Genomic DNA, 18957 nt, shown 5'->3' on the forward strand with positions numbered 1-18957 from the left:
GTTCGATCTATAATTTTTCCATTAAATATCGATTTGTTTCTCAAATTAACAAAATTTCCACTGACAATATGAATAAATAATTCAGCCATTCAGCATACTTAATGTCGTTTGCACAGTGTCAGTTTAAAGTAAATTCTATTTTAAACTGGACTAAATTCTTATCAAGTCTTGTCCGTTATAATGTGCTTCATTTTGAGTTAAAGCCGCTGATTGAAGTTTACAGTTTAAGCTTTGGGGCTTAAATACCCCCACTCTTCCCCTCTTGACCCTTGCGCTTGGTGGAGGAACAAGGAGCAGGGCGAGTTGCTCAGTCACAGTATACATACAGTATGGAAACTTGGCTAGTACCCTGGCGCAAAAATCCGCCATCTTGTTAGAAAGCGCCGCATTGTAATTGTATTGATGGTAGGTTCGGATCACTTCAATGATCCGGATCAATTGATATCGTTCACTGCCACGAGTCAATCAGAAGACCAGGATTGGAACTTCCTAAGGTCACGTGACGTGTCTACTATTTGCGTCATGTAAAAAGCATTGGTTAGATAGGCGTTTGATTACAAGTTTCCATTCTGTGGCTCAGTTATGTCCCGGACGTCAACCTGAACGCATCTAGTTGCTGCAAAGACACTCATTCATGATCTCAAATTTCCCTATGTTTTATCCTACGGTGCATAGTCTACATTCTATCAAGTTGTATTCTTGGTCTTCCATTTATTTAGAATACTTACTTATCGTTCAGCAACTATATGTGCTGTTGTGTGTTGGTAGGTGTTGACAGGGCACACAGGCAGTGTGCTGTGCCTGCAGTACGACGACAAAGTGATAATCAGCGGGTCGAGCGACAGCACGGTGCGAGTGTGGGACGTGACCACCGGCGAAATGGTCAACACACTCATCCACCACTGCGAGGCTGTCCTGCATCTGCGCTTCAGCAACGGCATGATGGTCACCTGTTCCAAGGTTAGCCCAAAATATTCTTTATTGACTGATGCAATAATTCAATTCAATTCAATTCAGTTTATTTCCAAAAAAAACATAATACACGAATAAGAAATACAATATACAACATATTTTGGAATCCCCCTACTAGACTATCCATCTGTGTGTAGGGGGGAGTTCCACTTTATACATAATAAGCTTAATCTGCTCATAGAAGTAAAAAATAGAGAATACACTTATATTATGGATGTATTATTAATATTCTGATTATAAAATAGATAATATATTGTGCTGATGTATATTTAAGAATGAGTATGTAGAAATATGTATGTAGAAATAAGTATACTTAATACATTGATTGATTAAAAGAATAAATAAATAAGAAAAAACAATATTTTATTGAAGACCGCAGTGGCAGGGATTCCAGAAATTCTCAGAAGAGAGAATGAAAAAAAGCATAAACCAGAAAGGCAAAACAGTCAAATCGGTTATATCAATGATAAATAAATACCAATCAATTGTCTGGAAACCTTGAAGTCGTGTTGGTCACCAAGCATAACGAGATTGGAGTAGTTCTTCTGAAGCTTCCCAACCAATCTGGTACAGCCACCTGTCCTCCCTCTTCCTAAACACTACCAAACTAAATGCCTCTGCTTCCCTTATCACCCCTGGCACATTTCTGTACAAGATAATTATGGGCCAGGTATGAAGGATTTGTCAATTCAGAGCCGTGAGTCAGCTGAGGTATCTCAAAGCTGTAATTGGATCTATGGCGAGTTGATTAGCTATGGTTAACTGTTTCTCCCAGAAGTTCAGTTTTGTATTTTTTGATGTGGATCAACAAAGATTTAATAAAAAGTTGTCCAACATTCAGTACGGGAAATTTGATAAACAATTGTATTGTTGGGTATCTAAAGTCTCTCTTCAAAATTGTTTTTATAATTGATCTTTGGGTGACTGCAAGAGGCTCAATGACTGAGGAGGAAGCCCCTCCCCAAGCTAGAATTCCATATAGTATTATAGATTGGACATAGGCAAAGTAAACTACTTTGCACTGATCCACACTCAGAACATTACTAAGCTCTGAAAATGCATGAAGCAGCTTTCTGAGCCTATTCTTAGCACACTGGACATGTTACAAGTAATAAAGACATGTAACATGGACATGTTACTGGACATGTAATAAGTACATCATCAAAATGATAGGGAGAAAAAATAAGGTAACCTTGTGCTATTCCTCTCCCAAATTTAGATAAGGTTACACATAGTCCGAAATAGGTATAATATGCTAGTATTATTCAAAAACGTTTGATAATTTAATATATCAAATTCAAATATAGAGTTTAATATATCAAAATATATTTTAATATATCAAATTCAAAAGGTAGAGTATTTGACCAATAACTTATCCTGAAAGTTACAGTATTATACTGGGTGCGGCAGGAAGGGTGGATGTTTTTAGAACAGATAGTATTCTGATTTGGGTAGTCGGATTGGGCCAGCTGAAGTGAACATGTGTTCGGTAGATCATACCATTTTTTCTAGTCATTGTTTAATCGGCATCATGGATTCGTGGAATGTGCAACATCGTGTGTTTACTTACGACAGTTTTCTGCGTAATAATGAGAGTATCATTACAGTTCGGCGCGAGTTTCGTCGTCATTTCAATCTTGCGAGAAATGAAAGTGTACCCACTCGTCACACCATTTTACGTTGGGTAGAATCATTTCGTTCAGTAGGAACAGTAATGAATAAACGACCACCAGGGGCTCATCGCACTGTACGCACTCCACAAAATGTGGAAAGAGTTCGGCAAGCCATACTCCGTAGTCCTAATCGATCTGCTAGGAGACATTCTTCTGAACTGAACATCAGTGATCGGTCAGTAAGGCGTATTTTACATAAAGATCTAGGATTTCATCCCTACAAAATGGCCATGGTTCAACAATTGAATCCTGGCGATTATGTAAAGCGGCTGAATTTTGCTCGAGAAATGGGTGCCATATTTGACCAAAATGAAAACATCATTTTGTTTACGACAGATGAAGCACATTTTCATTTGAATGGTACCGTTAATCAGCAGAACTATCGTTATTGGTCAGATGAAAATCCAAAATTAATGCATGAGAGACCATTACACAGTCCCAAGGTGACAGTTTGGTGTGCTGTGAGCAGTATATTTGTTATTGGTCCATACTTTTTTGAAGACGACAACGGGACCACTGTAACTGTAACCTCAGAACGTTATAGACAGATGTTCACTGAATAATTCTTCCTTCCTGAATTAAGAAGGAAACGTATTCCTATCCGGCAAGTATGGTTTCAGCAGGACGGGGCGACAGCTCACACAGCAAGAAATTCAATGGAAGCAATTCGGGCTGTTTTTCGTGGTCGCATCATTTCTCGGTTTGGTGACATTGATTGGCCTCCTCGTTCTCCAGACCTGTCCATGTGCGACTACTTCTTGTAGGGTTTCCTGAAGTCACGTGTTTACCAGCATAAACCACGTACACTTCAAGAACTAAAGGGAGCAATTCGTGAGGAAGTCGAACAAATTGGCAGGGCAATGTTAGAAAGAGTACAATCCAACTTGCTGAAAACGGCCGTCACCTGTCAGATATTGTTTTCAAACATTAATTTTCTAAAATTGTAAAATAATGTGAATATTGTTCTGTAAATAAATGTTTTTTTTTATGCATAGGTAACGACATATTATTTTTTTGAAAACCGTTCATCCTTTCTGCCGCACCTTGTATCTACAACAATATCCAACTTATTGAAGTGTTCCCATACAGTGACTCACTCTGTGTAATTATGTACCTGAATATTCTTAAGAACCAAAGAACAGGTAGAAACCCAAATCTATGTTTTTTCAACTCAAAATAGATAGATAGATTAAATATCATCCACTGCCCACCTAATACAGGAACTTGTCAAAAACTCTAAATGGTCGAAGAAAAAAAGACACAGCCCACAGTAACAAATACACAAGACACAGGAAAAGAAAGCATTGTACCATTCATGTGGAGTAATATTGAATGTACTCTTCCTTTGAGTAGAAAGCACTCTTGCAAAAATCTATCTCTAATTGAGATCTAAAGTTGCGTTCATTCATACTCTTCATGAAATCAGGTAATATATTATATAATTGGATACCAGAGCTTCTGACGCCTCTCTTATGAAAGTGGAGCGATGCATCTCATCTGGAAATAGAACTTCAAATACGAAACATTTTCAAATATTTGTATACAAATACTTTTATTCATATATACAATAATTTTAATAATACTTTTCACTTTTCATTATAATCTTTTACAATATTCAATTATTGTTCTAATGTGGAATTGTATTATATTTATGTTCAATTGTATTAAAATATTCATGTCTTGCTATTTTGATGATCAAAAATGAACGTTGGCAATAACTTGTTGTAGGACCGTTCGATAGCGGTGTGGGACATGGTGTCGCAGACGGAGATCACCCTGCGCCGGGTGCTGGTGGGGCACAGGGCGGCCGTGAACGTGGTGGACTTTGACGAGAAGTACATAGTTTCGGCGAGCGGCGACCGCACCATCAAGGTGTGGAACACCAGCAGCTGTGAGTTTGTGCGCACGCTCAACGGCCACAAGCGAGGCATCGCCTGTCTCCAGTACAGGGATCGGCTCGTTGTCAGTGGCAGCAGCGATAATACTATTAGGTCAGTCGAGAAAAGGATAGCGTTAGAAAAGATAGCGTTATAAAAGACAGGTGAAAGACTATCCCATCAGCGTTCTTAGACGTAAGCTTCAGGAGTGGCTGGTTGGACATCCCTTTTATGTTATTACTGAGTTCCTAGCTTTGAATGATGGTTCAATTCATTTCTAAGTTCAATGTATTGCGTATTTTATTATTGTAAAGTTCTGTTATTTATTGTTTACATTTTATATTTATATGTTGTATGTGTATACGATTGCAACGTTGTCTATTGCTTTTTTTCAAAGTTTAATGACAATAAAATATTATTATTATTATTATTATTATTATTATTATTATTATTATTATTATTATTATTATTATTATTATTATTATTATTATTATTATTATTGTTATCTGTTTTGTCCAGTAATGGACAAGGATAGCAACACCAATGTTAATCAATAGTCCAGTCACTATATACATTGTTGCTTGCAATTTATATTGTAGCTCTCATTTTTTAATATATTATTTGGGTAGAGAGAAGTCTATAGTGTGGTCCACGTTATAATGGCAGTGGATAAAGATAGAAGAATAGCGATGCCTATTCTCTGCATTAATTAATTATATTTCTACACTGTCAGAAACATAATTGTCATCGTTGTGGACCTAGAAAAGGATAGTACCACCGGCTTTGTCGAGGGATAGATAAGGAGAGCAAAACCAAAGTTGATCAAATACTGTCATTAGAACGTAGACCTCACTATAGAACCAATTTCTTTAAGCAACATTTCCTCGTCCTAGATACAGAATGGCCCAAAAACCTCGTATTCTCTGTTCATTTTCCAGTTTTCAGCTATTTCTGTCAAATCAGTAATTGGAATCGAATATATATTATTTATTGGAGTGGGAAGAGGGGAAAAAGTTTCACATTCTCACTAGATTTGGAAATTTTATCAGAAGTATTTTACAAGATATGCAGCTTTGAATATAGAAATTGTTCATTTTTTGTGTATTGGAATATGGGCTTAAGTAGCCTACACTCAACAATGAATTTCCATTTTTCGACCGAATTTGATTCATGATGTATGATTTTGGACCGCCTTGACGAGCCGAGAAGAATGAAGTGTAGTACTACTACTACTCCTTGGCGCTACAGCTCATTCAGAGCCTTGACCTCCTTCAAAAAACCTCTCCATTCGTCTCTATATCGGCAGCCTTACATCTCCATCCCCTGACACCCAGCTTCCTAATGTCGTCCTCCACATCCTCCAGCCAACGCTTTCTCGGATGTCCTCTCAGCCTTCTCCCTCCTGGGTTGTTCCTGAAGACCTTTTTCACAATTCTTGAGTCACTCATCCTCTCAACGTGTCCCAGCCAACTCAAACGCCTCAGTTTGATCTCGTCAACAATTTGACATTTCTGGTACAGATCATGCAGCTCTTGATTTGATCGTATTCGCCATTCACCATTAACATATACAGGGTCAAATATCATTCTCAAAATCTTTCGCTCCCAAATATTTAATAGATCCTCATCCTTCTTGGTCGAAACCCATGTCTCTGCTACATACAAAACAATTGGCTTTATGACTGTTTCATATATTTGCATTTTCACTTTCCTGGACCAGCTAGTTTTGCTTTTATGTCAGTCTCAACATTATTGTCGTCTGTTATGATGGATCCAAGATATTTGTTGGTAATGCGTTGGTAATGATACGAATAATGATGAGAGAAGAGTGGACCTACTGGCTACAGCTTGAGGTGGGTTCCGAACCAATGGAAAGCTGTACAAACTTTTAATAATAATGATGAGAGGATAATGACTTTTAGAATAATAATGAGAGATGAGTGGACCTACTGGCTACAGCTTGAGGTGGATTCCGAACCACCGGACAGCTGTTCAAACCATTCAAGCAATGAAATCTTGTACGAAATAATATTGAATTTTAGGTGAATTAAATAACATTCGAATATCTATAATGTATAGGTCAAAAACGAATGACAACACAACACAGTTGATCGAGATTTTTTTATGTCAGATTTTATGGAGAACCTACGGTTAATAACTTACAGATTACACAACTGTTGAAGGACATTGTACACCCTGTCTATTCTGAGGTTGCATACTATCATAACATCCTGATGGGTTTTTAGGATCTGCTGTCTCTTGGATGTATTATTATTTGTGAAATTGTATTGATTGTATTTTTTGTTATTTTCAGGTTATGGGATATTGAATGTGGTGCATGTTTGCGAGTGTTAGAAGGTCACGAGGAATTAGTTAGGTGTATACGATTTGATAGTAAACGTATCGTGTCAGGAGCCTATGACGGGTAAGCATTGTGTCCAATTTATGAAGCATTTTTTATTCAAACTATTACATTTTTATATCATTTTGATATTTTTTCAAGATAGAAATAACTTGTCAGATTCAATTTTTCTAAAAGCTTGACGTTTTTGCTCGTCTTGGAATAGTTTATACCATAATCATTATATTGAGAGAAAGAAGTTTTAGAAAATGATACTTTCTAAAATTAGTTACAATTACTGAAACTAGAATCGATATATTTTCACAAAAATTGTTCAAATGCTTTACTCGATGAGTACTCAAAGAACACTCGACTTAACCTTTTCAATATAAAGTAATTAATTCTTGAACAGATTCTTGAACTTGAACAGATGGAAATTAATGAGAAATTGGATTTATGTAAATGCTAATCAATGAATAATATTATTAAACGAAAATTCAAATTAAACTCTGTAAATCACCCCGAAAAATTTTTGGATAGTAGCTTTCATTGAATTTCCATCTAGCTGTTAACCCTGCTGTCAATATTTGCAGTAGCAGAAGTCTTGGTAGTGATTTACAGCTTTTAATTTTGTTTTTTTAATAATAATTATTCTTTAATTCTTGTGTTGATCATAATCTATTCAAATTGAAAATACAATTATTTTCATATCAATTCATTAATCTAGGTTATTGAAATGGAAATTGTCTACAAATCAATGAATTAATCAATGTAAGCTGTACGTTAATGTTAGCTAATTTTTTGATAGATAAACCTGATTTCAATTTTACTTACCACGATGTTAGTCATTTTGTGTTACAATATTCTTGTTATCTTGAACTTATTTCTTGTGTTTTTTTGCAGTAAAATAAAAGTTTGGAATTTGGTGGCCGCGTTAGATCCTAGAGCACCAGCCACCACGCTTTGCTTACGTACCCTTGTGGTAAGTGTCAACTATATGCATCAAACCTATATAGTGTCCCACGTAAGGTGTTACAACCGAAGACCATTCATTCTACATGAAATTTGCGACAAAAATGTCCAGTTAAATTTTCTCATATCAACCTTAGTTTTCGAGTTGTATTGATTTATCGATATTTTTCAAATAGGCCTACTTACCGTTATTAAAACGTCAATAACTAGAAAAGTATCAGACAAAATCTAATTCAAAAACGTCAATAAGAGGAACACATTATTTGAATCTTGAGAGGAAATTTCTTCTTCTTTCCAAACTAGAATTAGGTTTGACTGATAGTTTTCCAGTTATTGACGTTTTAATGACGATAAGTAGGCCAATTCAAAAATATCGATAAATCTTGAAGACTAAGCTTGATAATATCGGGGCACCGAGCTTCGCTCGTTATTTATTTATAAACTATTGGTTAACAGAGCACAATTCTTTAAAATGATTGGGGAAGGACTAACAGGCACAGCCCAAAACTGTTTCTTTCCCGAATTTTGATTTATACACTATTATATAGTCCAGAAAGTAGGCTATGTTCCATACACTTGAATTTAGGTTCAATTTTCAGTCCAAACATTTAAAAACAAAGAAGATCTAATTTAGATTATCTACAAACCAAATTGAATAACAAAATAACCCTCAATAATCACTTGAAATTTTCAAATAATTAATGACTTTGAATATTATGATATATACTATTTCATGTCAACAAATCAGATTATTATATTATTTTGATCGAGTCAATTAAAATTTCCAGATTTTTCGCGAGATACGGTAAGCTAATTGATTACACAGCGATCTCCCACACAGGCACATGCATCTTCTGTTATCGACAGACGACGAAATCATCATCTGTTTTTCCAAGGATGAATTATCCTTTTCATGTCCATCAGCGAGTTTTCCCAGGGATGAGACCTAATTATGATATACTCTAGTTTAGAATGATTATCATGATTCATGTCAACAAATCAGATTATTTTGATCAAGACGATTAAAATTTCTAGATAATATTTCTCGCTGACTGAGTACACAGCTGGAAATAATTCTGTCTCTCTCCCACTCACGCATCTTCTGTTTCGACAGACGACGAAATTATCATCTGTTTTTCCAAGGATGAATAATTTTTATCCTTCTCATGTCCTTTAGCGAGTTTGAGATAAAACCTAGTACAATCGAATTTTTATATCATAAACCTACTATGCTCCAATTTCGTGAAAATCGTTTGTTAGAGCCGTTTTCAAGATCCGTTGAACATAAATAACCAGATGACCAGATATAAAAATATAAGCAAATATACAGAAATTGCTCGCTTAATATTAGATAAGATCTTAGGATAAGAAAACGTTACTGGACTTTTTTGTCGCAAATGTCATTTAGAATTTAGGGTCTTCGTCTGTTACACCTTTCATGACACATTCTGTATATATTTACTTTTCCGCCAGTATAGATTTTTTTCTTAAAATATAATAACTTTTCCCTGTATATAAATTTCCGCCAAATGAACATAAAATATAAAATACTTAGCCTAAATAATGTTTAATGTATTTGCTGTCACTCTGAAGGCTACTGCTACTGAAAATATTGACAACACAACAACTAGAAGGAAAATATTCCTTCTAAATATAATTGGAAATATTCCAAAATACATTAATAAAAAATAATTTTATAGAAGCCTTAATAATTCAAGTAGCCCCCATTGAAATACGTTTTTCCAAAACACATATCAGAAGGTGGTAAACAGCATTCAATACCATACATAAAAAGTATGATCATATATTTGAGAATTTTGAGATGGTAAATTAATCATTATTAACAAAAATCAACAATAATATTAATATCAGATGAGATTTACCGGTATAACTTGAATCACAGAGCTATCTACTGTAGAAGGCGGTGTCAAAGCATAAGTAATTTCACTATCATTTCAGTGACTTTTAACTTCATAACTTGATAACATGAATCTCATAACAGCTATGAAAAGAAGGCATTTTGGCCACTCATCCATTATTCACCGTCTTCTATAGTGGATAGCTGTGATTCAATTGTTTCCCGTAAATGTTATATTAATTATTGATGATTTTTGTTAATTAAGATGAATATTCTTTCTCAAATATATTTCTGTCAAAAAATAAATATATTTTTTTATATGTCTTAAAATGTGATTCGTGCTTATTTATTTATTCAGTAATGTACAATAATTACACTTATGTGAGAAGTCACAACAGGCTTATGCCCAAAACTGTCCCTTCTCAAATTTATACTACAGTCCAAATCAAAATGTAGGTTAAGCTACTATCAATTTTTAAAATGAGAATCTACACTTCAAGAAACAAACAAATCTCCAATCATTTGGTAGAGAGTTAGTGGGGAGGATATTTTTAATATATGAAATCTATATTTCGAATAAATTGGAAAATTTTGAACCGAAAATCGCACTATTTATGTTGAGGTAATCAAATATTATTTGATTACTATAAACGATTAAATCATAGCCACCTCTAATACAAGGCCTCGGCCTACGATATTGCAACGTCGCAGTGTAGGCCTAGAATTTGATACATGATTGGTGAAAAATATTTTAAAAAATACCAGCTGATATTTTTAACCAATCATGTATCAAATTTTAGGCCTACACTGCGACGTTGCCAATATCGTAGGCCGGGGCCTTGTATTAGAGGTGGCTATGATCAAATACATCATGATTGTGTAGAATAGGGCGTTCACATCCCGTTGCTAATGCATGCTCAATCGATTTAAGTTAGATGGCTAAGTTGCGTTGGCTAGGATGATTTAGAGGGTGTATGCGTGTTGTGCCCTTGCCCTAGGAGCACACCGGACGCGTGTTCCGTCTCCAGTTCGATGAGTTCCAAATCGTGAGTTCGTCGCACGACGACACCATCCTCATCTGGGACTTCCTCGACTGCTCGCCGCCCGACTCTGCCGCCTCCGCAGCCGCTTCCGCCTCCTCGGTCGCCGCGGTCACCGCCCAGCACATCATACAGGCCAATGTGAGTATTCCCTGCACCTCGAGAGCCAGCAAAACTATCACTATAGTAAATAAGTATAGTAATTTGTAAGAGTGATCCGTGGTCTAGTGATAGAGTGCTTGCGTAGCAGCCTAGAGATCCTGGGTTCGAACTCGCTCATTACCAAAAGTATTTGACCAGGTCTCTCCCGTGTTGTCATATGGGCACGTTAAAGTGTCGGTTCTGGCTGAAGTATGACAGTCGTAATGCCCATTGACGTCTTTAATTATATATATATTCAGGCGAGATGGGACCTTTCAGCAAGGACTCCCCACCAACAAAAACCTTACGAATTTACTTTTTATAATAATCGAATCAATTTACTGAAATTTGTAGTAAAGCTTTTTTTATTGATTGGTGAGGCTAGAGAACCGGGAATTATGTTGAGATCAAGTAGCTAAGTTATTTCCACTAATATCAAATTTACTTCCACAATTAATTTATTGGTTGCTTCTTTCTGTTTGTTGCGTAGTAAAAAAATGCATTTACTTTGTTTTCTTTCAGGCTGTGAACGATTAGATCGACGCCAGTGATTGGAAAGTTGTGTGTTTGGGCTTCCTATGTGGTCAGAGGAGAACTCCCTGCTGTAACATAAAATGTAAGCCTGCGTCCGAAGTGGGCTCGACAATGCATGCGAATCAATGGCACTCAGGATGGACATACTGGTGACGTCACAGTCCGCAAGTGAAAATGCCGATGAACATTGTGCAAAAATGTCATCTTGGTAGTTTCATGATTCAATCAGACCAACCGATAGGGAACAAATGAATCAGGTCTGAAATCCTTTCATCTTGTTACCAACGTTTTATGCTGATTTAGTTACGATTGATCGATATCGTCCTCTTGAATTTACTACACCATCCATCTGCAAACACCACCAATAAGATGATATTATGCCTCCTTTTAAAAGGACACACTTTTAAATACAGTTTTTTTATTATGTTCCGTGTTTTAGATAAGAAATTACAGACTGTATTTGTAAGAACGGTATTTGTCTATGGTTGTATCGATGATATTACCTCTGATTTACTTTCAGAGATTTTCTGATTTTACCTTATTCGTAAACTGAGGAATTCATCAAATGTTTCCTAGTTTGAATAATACTTTATTGTTTCAACGAAATGCTATGATAAATTTACGGACGGGTTAAGAAGCGACAAAAATTTGTATTAGCAACAAGCTAAAATCGTTCAATCATCGCTTTCACAACTGATAAATTAAAAGATACAAACTAGAAAACGATTTACTGGATCTTCACATACTCAATAACATTTTATTGTTGCATATTTTTGTGTTTTGTCTCAGTGAGCACAATTATTAACAACAAAATGTCATCATTTACTTCGTTCAAGATTACATTAAGTAATTATTAAAAAATGATATTGAATACTCGTAATTTCTATTAAACTTCCTTGGTTCCAGTAAATCGTTCTCTATTACCATAGAGTAGCTCGTTCATGTGAATTAATTATGATATTTCGCTTTATTGGGTTAACTGTGAAATCTACCTCATAGTAATAAATGGAATTAAGGTTAAAAACCACTTCTTATTCAAGATAATTATTCAGTTGTGTTGAAAACTTTTTGCCATTTAGTAAAATGTCCATTTTTTGAAGTTACAACCCTCTCCCTTCACTCGATAGAGGATTTCATTAGTTTACTTTTTTGCATAATATCCTTTTCCATTGAAATGGAATTGAATAATTCCAATGTGTTTCCTGAATACATGGGGAATAGTTGAACTATCTTGGTAAGACAATTGGAAATCCAAATGCATTTGATATTTCTATGCAGAACTAATATTCCGCTAAAGCTAGTTCAGGTAACCTACTTGAATTATCTTGCCTCACTGAATTTACCATTTTTCCGTTCGACAAGGCAGCTCTCAATAATAATAATGTTGTTGGATGCCTGAATAAATTCATACTTTTTTTAATCAACAGTTCAATCATTTCAAAATTATTCTATGAAACATTAAACCTCTTGTGAGGTATGTATTTTTCAGTTTTCTCTAGAATCTAGTGGGCAATTGTAATATCCGAATTGATTCTCTGTATCTCTCAACACTTTTGTTTTTGGAAATTGCCAATATAGCTGGATTCGCACACTACAGTGACAGTGATCAGTGAAAATATAAAACCCATGAGTTTTAATTGGACTATTCCCACTGAGACCGACCGAGTCAGTATGAATAATATCATTACAACTTTAAGGAATTATATGTTTACTGTCACTGTTGGGTGCGACCCTACTTTAATGACCTTAATTCAGTATAAGTGGTTGGTATTTTGAAAAACTTCAAATAGTTTCACAATGTATAAATTAGAATTGGAACCGTTTTGGGCGATTTAGCCTGTGGTACTTATCTGTGAGTTGTGTAATTCTGAATTCTGAATGTATTTTGGAAATAACTATTGAGAGCTGGTAAAAATGATAATGATATTGGTATTCAATTTCGTGAATGATTACTACCTATTTTTCCAACTCTATCTAGGACCCCAAAAAAGTTGTAAACAACCAGAATAATTGGGCTACATTTCTCGATATTAGTTTAATAAGCAAAACAAACTAAATATGTAGTACAGTAAGTTGTGCAAGCACAATATGATTGTAATTACTAGAGAATTTTGTACATCGTCGGAAATATTGTAGATCGTAAAATAATTCAACATTTTCAAATAATTAGACTTGTCATATTCGGCTGAGTTTTCATAACTCAACTTTCTGATTCCTAGTATGCAGTAATGATAGTAAATATAAAATTCAAATAAATCATACTAGACTATTGTCTTTTTTCTTTAGGGTTACTTTTAATATTAATAAAAATATAAATCTCAGTACCCTTTTAAATTATTTCGTCACAAATAATAATTTAAAAGGGTACTCCGATTTATATTTTTATTTATAGACATAATATGCATAAAATGTATCTCCATGTGATTCATCCATAAACTATCATCACAATATACCATATATAATTATAAATTTCAAAACTAGTGCAGTCATCAAATTTTTGTAAAAATGTATATTTCTTCCCAATTTTTATATGTTTAGTCATCGAAATGTTCATGTTTGAAAAATAGGCTGTTGTAATTTATTTGTGTTGGTCAACTCTACTGTTGCTTTTGAATGTTATAGTTTACAAGTACGCTTTCAGATTCTTCATTGCTACTATGAAATCCTCTCGTATTTTATATTTCAACTTTTCTATACTTTTTTCAGTCTTGAAGTCCCAATTTTTTACTTTTGAGTAGATTGCATTCTTATATTTTTTCTAATAACTTTATTATTCATCAACTTAGAATCGAATAATTGAAACTTGTACTGTAATCATTCTCCATGGTAGTGTTGAGCTAGATTTACACTATGTAGCAGAGCTACATGTAGCTCAGCTATATAGCTCTGCTACAAGTTCAAAAAGTGACACTGGAGATCTGCTATATAGCAGTTTTAAGCCTATTTTCTCAGCTATATAGCAGAAAATGAGCTATCCAAAATTTTCGGTAAACATCAAAGAGAATCTGAGCTATATGTAGCTCTGCTACATGTCAATTTTTGTTTATAGCAGAGCTAGATGTAGCTGCTCTGTCCTTGAAGGAAGGCTGCCGCAGCTGTTTACTGCTGTTTGCAGTTGTTTAGTGCCTAGCCTGGGAAAAAGAAAAAGAAGATATTGAATAATTTTGTCTCTATTCCAGTCAAATTCACTCTCCATCATTGCACAATAATATATAAATCAAAAATAAATGCTCGCAATGCGCAGTAACCCTAATTTCTGTTTATTCTTCTAAAATTTTTCACTTTCTTCGATTCTTACATCTATAAATTTTTCAAAACTTATAAATTTTCAATTTTTCCTAACTATCCCTCTACCGTAACTTCACATTTTCTTGATTTCAACTGTATGAAACTTATTAGCACTCTGACAGCAAATGAGTAAATCTGGTGTAAACCCAGCAGGCACTAAACAGTTGCAAACAGCTGCGGCAGCCTTCCTTCAAGGACAGAACAGCTACATCTAGCTCTGCTATAAACAAAAATTTACATGTAGCATAGCTACATATAGATGTGCTATATGAAATTAGCGTTAAATCTACTTATAGCAGAGCTACATCTAGCAGAGCTGTATGTAGCTGACTGAGCTATATAGCTCTCCATGTACATAGTGTAAACGTAGCTTAATACTAATCGTAAAATTTCCCAGTAAAAATTAAATTGTGATAAATTGCGATTCAGATTTTTAATTTTCAAATCTGTAGTGTGAGTAAAGAAGGTACAGTATCCGTATATAGATGCTGTGAACTGTATTAGTGTATCACTGCCTGTTCGAATGACTTTGAAGTAATTAATCAATAATGATAAAAAAAGTATTCTAAAGTATGTTGGACTTGGAAACGAATGTAGACTCAAATATTGTAAAATTGAAACATAGTTAGCCTGTTAGCTTCCTTCATCTCAAACCCCTTGTTTTTGTCAATTTAAAATCAAACTGAAACTAATCTCTATCATGTATAAAATAATGGTAGCAATTTTTTTGTTTGTCCAAATGTTTCTCAACCGGTTCAACGTTTTTAGTGATTAGTTGACTGTTGAGGTATTTAGAAATTGATGTAAGACATTTTTTATAAGATACGGTAACAAGAATACTATTATTGTTCATAGATGCGATAAAATCGTTTCCAATAGGAAAAATTTGACAACTATATAAATCTTACTTATGCTATTCTACATCTTAATAACTATAGTTGGTATTACTAGTGGTTTCGAGTACCCTAATTTCTGTTTATTCTTCTAAAATTTCTCACTTTCTCCGATTCTTACATCTATAATCCTGTGATTAATTAATGTATTTGTTGTTTGATTTTGTTGAAAATAGTCTTCATATTCATATATGGCAGTCCCCATTTATCAAAATGATCTCTGTCATCTTTTTGTTATTTTTATTTTCTACTTAAAACCTAATTACTATTATAAAGCGTACTGTATTTGAATATCATCATAGAGAAACAATAGCGTAAGTAGATATCCCATGGTATAAGGGCGTTCATGTCGCAACTTTTACTGTTATCTCAAGCCGATTACTGTCGATTTTTACTGTTTTGATTTTTTCTTGTCCTGGCCCGGGCAAGATATTTATCTCGGGCCACTACCGTGTTTCGGATAGACACGTTCTCCGTCGGTCCCGGTTGCTTAAAAAGCAGTCGTTAGGTCATGTCAGAGGCCCTGAAATTGATCAGTTGCGACCTGAAAACTGTGACACCAGACCTGAACCAGTCAGGTCACACGATATTAATATTAATTAACTGTTTTGACCGGGTAAGAGTGGATGAACGACACAATATAAAAGACTACCAGCGTCATAAAGCTTCACGGGAAAGAACTACGTGGAGTATTGGCTTGAGATAACAGTAAAAGTTGCGACATAAACGCCCTACACCATGGGATATCTACTTACGCTATTGTTTCTCTATGATATCATTTACTATAGTGAGATTCACTTTTAACTGTCAGTATTAGTTAAATGGGAAACAGTGATGCTATCCATTATGAATACTGACAGTTTGAAGTTGATCCCACAACTGTCTTAAATCATTGTAAATTGTTATGTTGGGCATAAGTGAATACATTAAATAATTGTATCTAGTTAGTTTCTTGAATGACGTGCATGAATTGGCGGATGTATGTGAGGGATGTAAAACTGACTGTTGATTGTGTATATTATTTATGTTTCGAAGACATTGCAATACCAGTTGATATACTGTAGTTGAATGTAAATAGAATGTCATAGATAATTTTATAAAAAATATGTATTGTGATCAGAATGAGACTTTTATGTGAGAATGTGGTGTGTATGAGTGCGAGCGAGTTAGCACAAAGTAAAGAATGTTTCAGTCTTTCATAATTTTATCCATTATTTTTCGAAGTTAGTCAGGTGCAGGCGAATGAAACATGATGGTAGTTTTGTTGGAATTATATTGTGCATCATTCCAGACAATAGCTTTTATCCACTTAATTTAAACCGCTTATGTACTTTTATACTTTCGATTCTCTTGAGTCAATTTTCCCACCATATATTGTCAGTTAGTGGAAATAGACTAGTTTGTTTCAATTTTAGTTTATTTTTATTGCATACTATTATCGTACAGTGCACCCGAAATTTTACCATTTTATTCATCCATTATATAACATAAATAGATCGACTTAGGCGATGGGAGATGAGAATCAACTGAAAGCAATAATCTAAGTACCGGTTGCACAACAGCCGGTTAAATTTTAAGCGTGATTAATTCCACGAGAACCAATCAGAGAAGCCGTTTCTCTGATTGGTTTTCGTGAAATTAATAACGGTTAAAATTTAACCGGCTGCTATGCAACCGGGCCAAAGCATCCTTTGAAGAAAATGTAAGATTTATTATTAAAGAAAAATTTGAATAAAAAAATACGGTTTTGACAACGTTATGATATTATAGTAACAGTATAACCAACCATTCCGCTGAAGGTAACGGAAAATACATTACCTATTCTATCTTGTGGATTATATGCAAGATTTACAATAATTGAATGAAAAAGACTAAGAAATTGTCATTTATCAGATGACAACTGATTTATCAGAGATTGACAATGGTGTAATAACCGAAACCGGTCTTTCTATATATCAATAAATCTGTGGTTTTTGACAATTTCTTAGTCTTTTTCATTCAATATGAATAATTACCATAATATCAACTTCTCAACTACACAAAAAGGGGGAAAAATTTAAAATAATCAAACATCGATTTGATTTGCTGGAAAACGGTAATTGATATTACATTTTTTAAATAAATTGATGTGTGAATTTCACTGAAGTAGTTGCTAACATTTGAAAAAAATATTTGAAATTGGATGACATAACTTTCTGACCTTAAAATCGGTATTAAAATATATTGTCAATTGACTCCTGTCCATCTAAGAAGAGATATGATCGCTGATACCAGATACGTCTAGTTGGTAGGCTAGAGTCTCGTTCGAAGTCGGAATTACTATTTTAACCGGGGAATTACATTGTAATCTGATTACAATAAAAGTAAATTTGTATGGCTTTTGTTGGTGGGGAGTCCCTTGCGGGAAGGTCCCACCGCCTGAATATATAATTTAAGCCGTCAATGGGCCTTACGACTGTCATACTTCAGCCGGGACCGACAGTTTAACGTGCCCATCCGATAACACGGGAGTGATCTGGTTAAAAAACTTTTGGTTACAATGATTGAGTCTGATGAATCTGATTGAGTCTTACCGTATCAGGAATGCAACTTTGAAACTCTATGATATAATATAAAATTCAATAGACCTCATGACTGAGGTCTGTTAGTGAAATGAAACTATTAGTAAAACGTCAAATTTGAAACTCAGATTTATCATAAAAATGTAAATTTAATTAAGAAATTGATCGCCTTGAATTCATTCAGTCTGGCTTTGTAAGAATTGTAATAAAACTGCAATATAGTAATATTGTAAAATTGATTCTTGTATAGAACTGCCTCCTAGCACGGACGCAAGTAGAACTCAGCCACTGTGCAACATATCGTGAAGCTTAATAATAAATGTATTATACTCGAATTTGTATCAATTTTGCTGAAATTGGACTGGATCCTCGCTTCTGTATGGAATGTTCCATTTATTTGTATGTTACACGATAAGTAGCGCAGTGTCTGCGTTCAATTTGCGGCGTTTTTAATTGTTTTAAGTTTGCGAAATGTCTCATAATGATATCACATTTTAAAATATTTTAAGGATTTTGAAAAAGTCCTTGTGTAGTTCTTTTTATATGAATAAGTAAGCCGAATAAACTAATTTATGAAAACTGAAAATTGTATTCAATTATTTCTGCCTATTATCTCAATTATTCAAGTCTTTTATGTAAATCACGTGCACGTCCTTGTGAAATCGAAATTTAGCATATATAATCTATAATCATAGAGAAACGATAGTATAAGTAGATATCCCATGGTATAGGGCGTTTATGTCGCAACTTTTACTGTCAACTCAAGCGATAGTTCACGTAGTTCTTTCCCATGCAGCTGTGTGACGCT

At 34.5% G+C, this 18957-nt stretch overlaps 1 protein-coding gene across 4 annotated transcripts in view; it reads left to right on the plus strand.

Annotated features, from left to right (window-relative positions):
- Nucleotides 1-14358, plus strand: part of LOC111049173 (beta-TrCP) — a 103392-nt gene extending 89034 nt beyond the window's left edge. For 3 of the 4 annotated variants that reach the window (XM_039426393.1, XM_022335189.2, XM_039426394.1), the window contains exons 6-11: nucleotides 769-960; nucleotides 4374-4636; nucleotides 6836-6946; nucleotides 7766-7844; nucleotides 10691-10873; nucleotides 11396-14358. In XM_039426393.1, the coding sequence (XP_039282327.1) occupies nucleotides 769-960; nucleotides 4374-4636; nucleotides 6836-6946; nucleotides 7766-7844; nucleotides 10691-10873; nucleotides 11396-11410 (843 nt within the window). In that variant the 3' untranslated portion in view covers nucleotides 11411-14358. The remainder of the gene's footprint in view (nucleotides 1-768; nucleotides 961-4373; nucleotides 4637-6835; nucleotides 6947-7765; nucleotides 7845-10690; nucleotides 10874-11395) is intronic. The other variant, XM_039426392.1, reaches the window with a different exon arrangement.
- The last annotated feature ends 4599 nt before the right edge of the window (nucleotides 14359-18957 follow it).

This window comes from Nilaparvata lugens, chromosome 4 (genome assembly GCF_014356525.2).
Source record: "Nilaparvata lugens isolate BPH chromosome 4, ASM1435652v1, whole genome shotgun sequence".
Classification (NCBI taxonomy): Eukaryota; Metazoa; Arthropoda; class Insecta; order Hemiptera; family Delphacidae; genus Nilaparvata; species Nilaparvata lugens.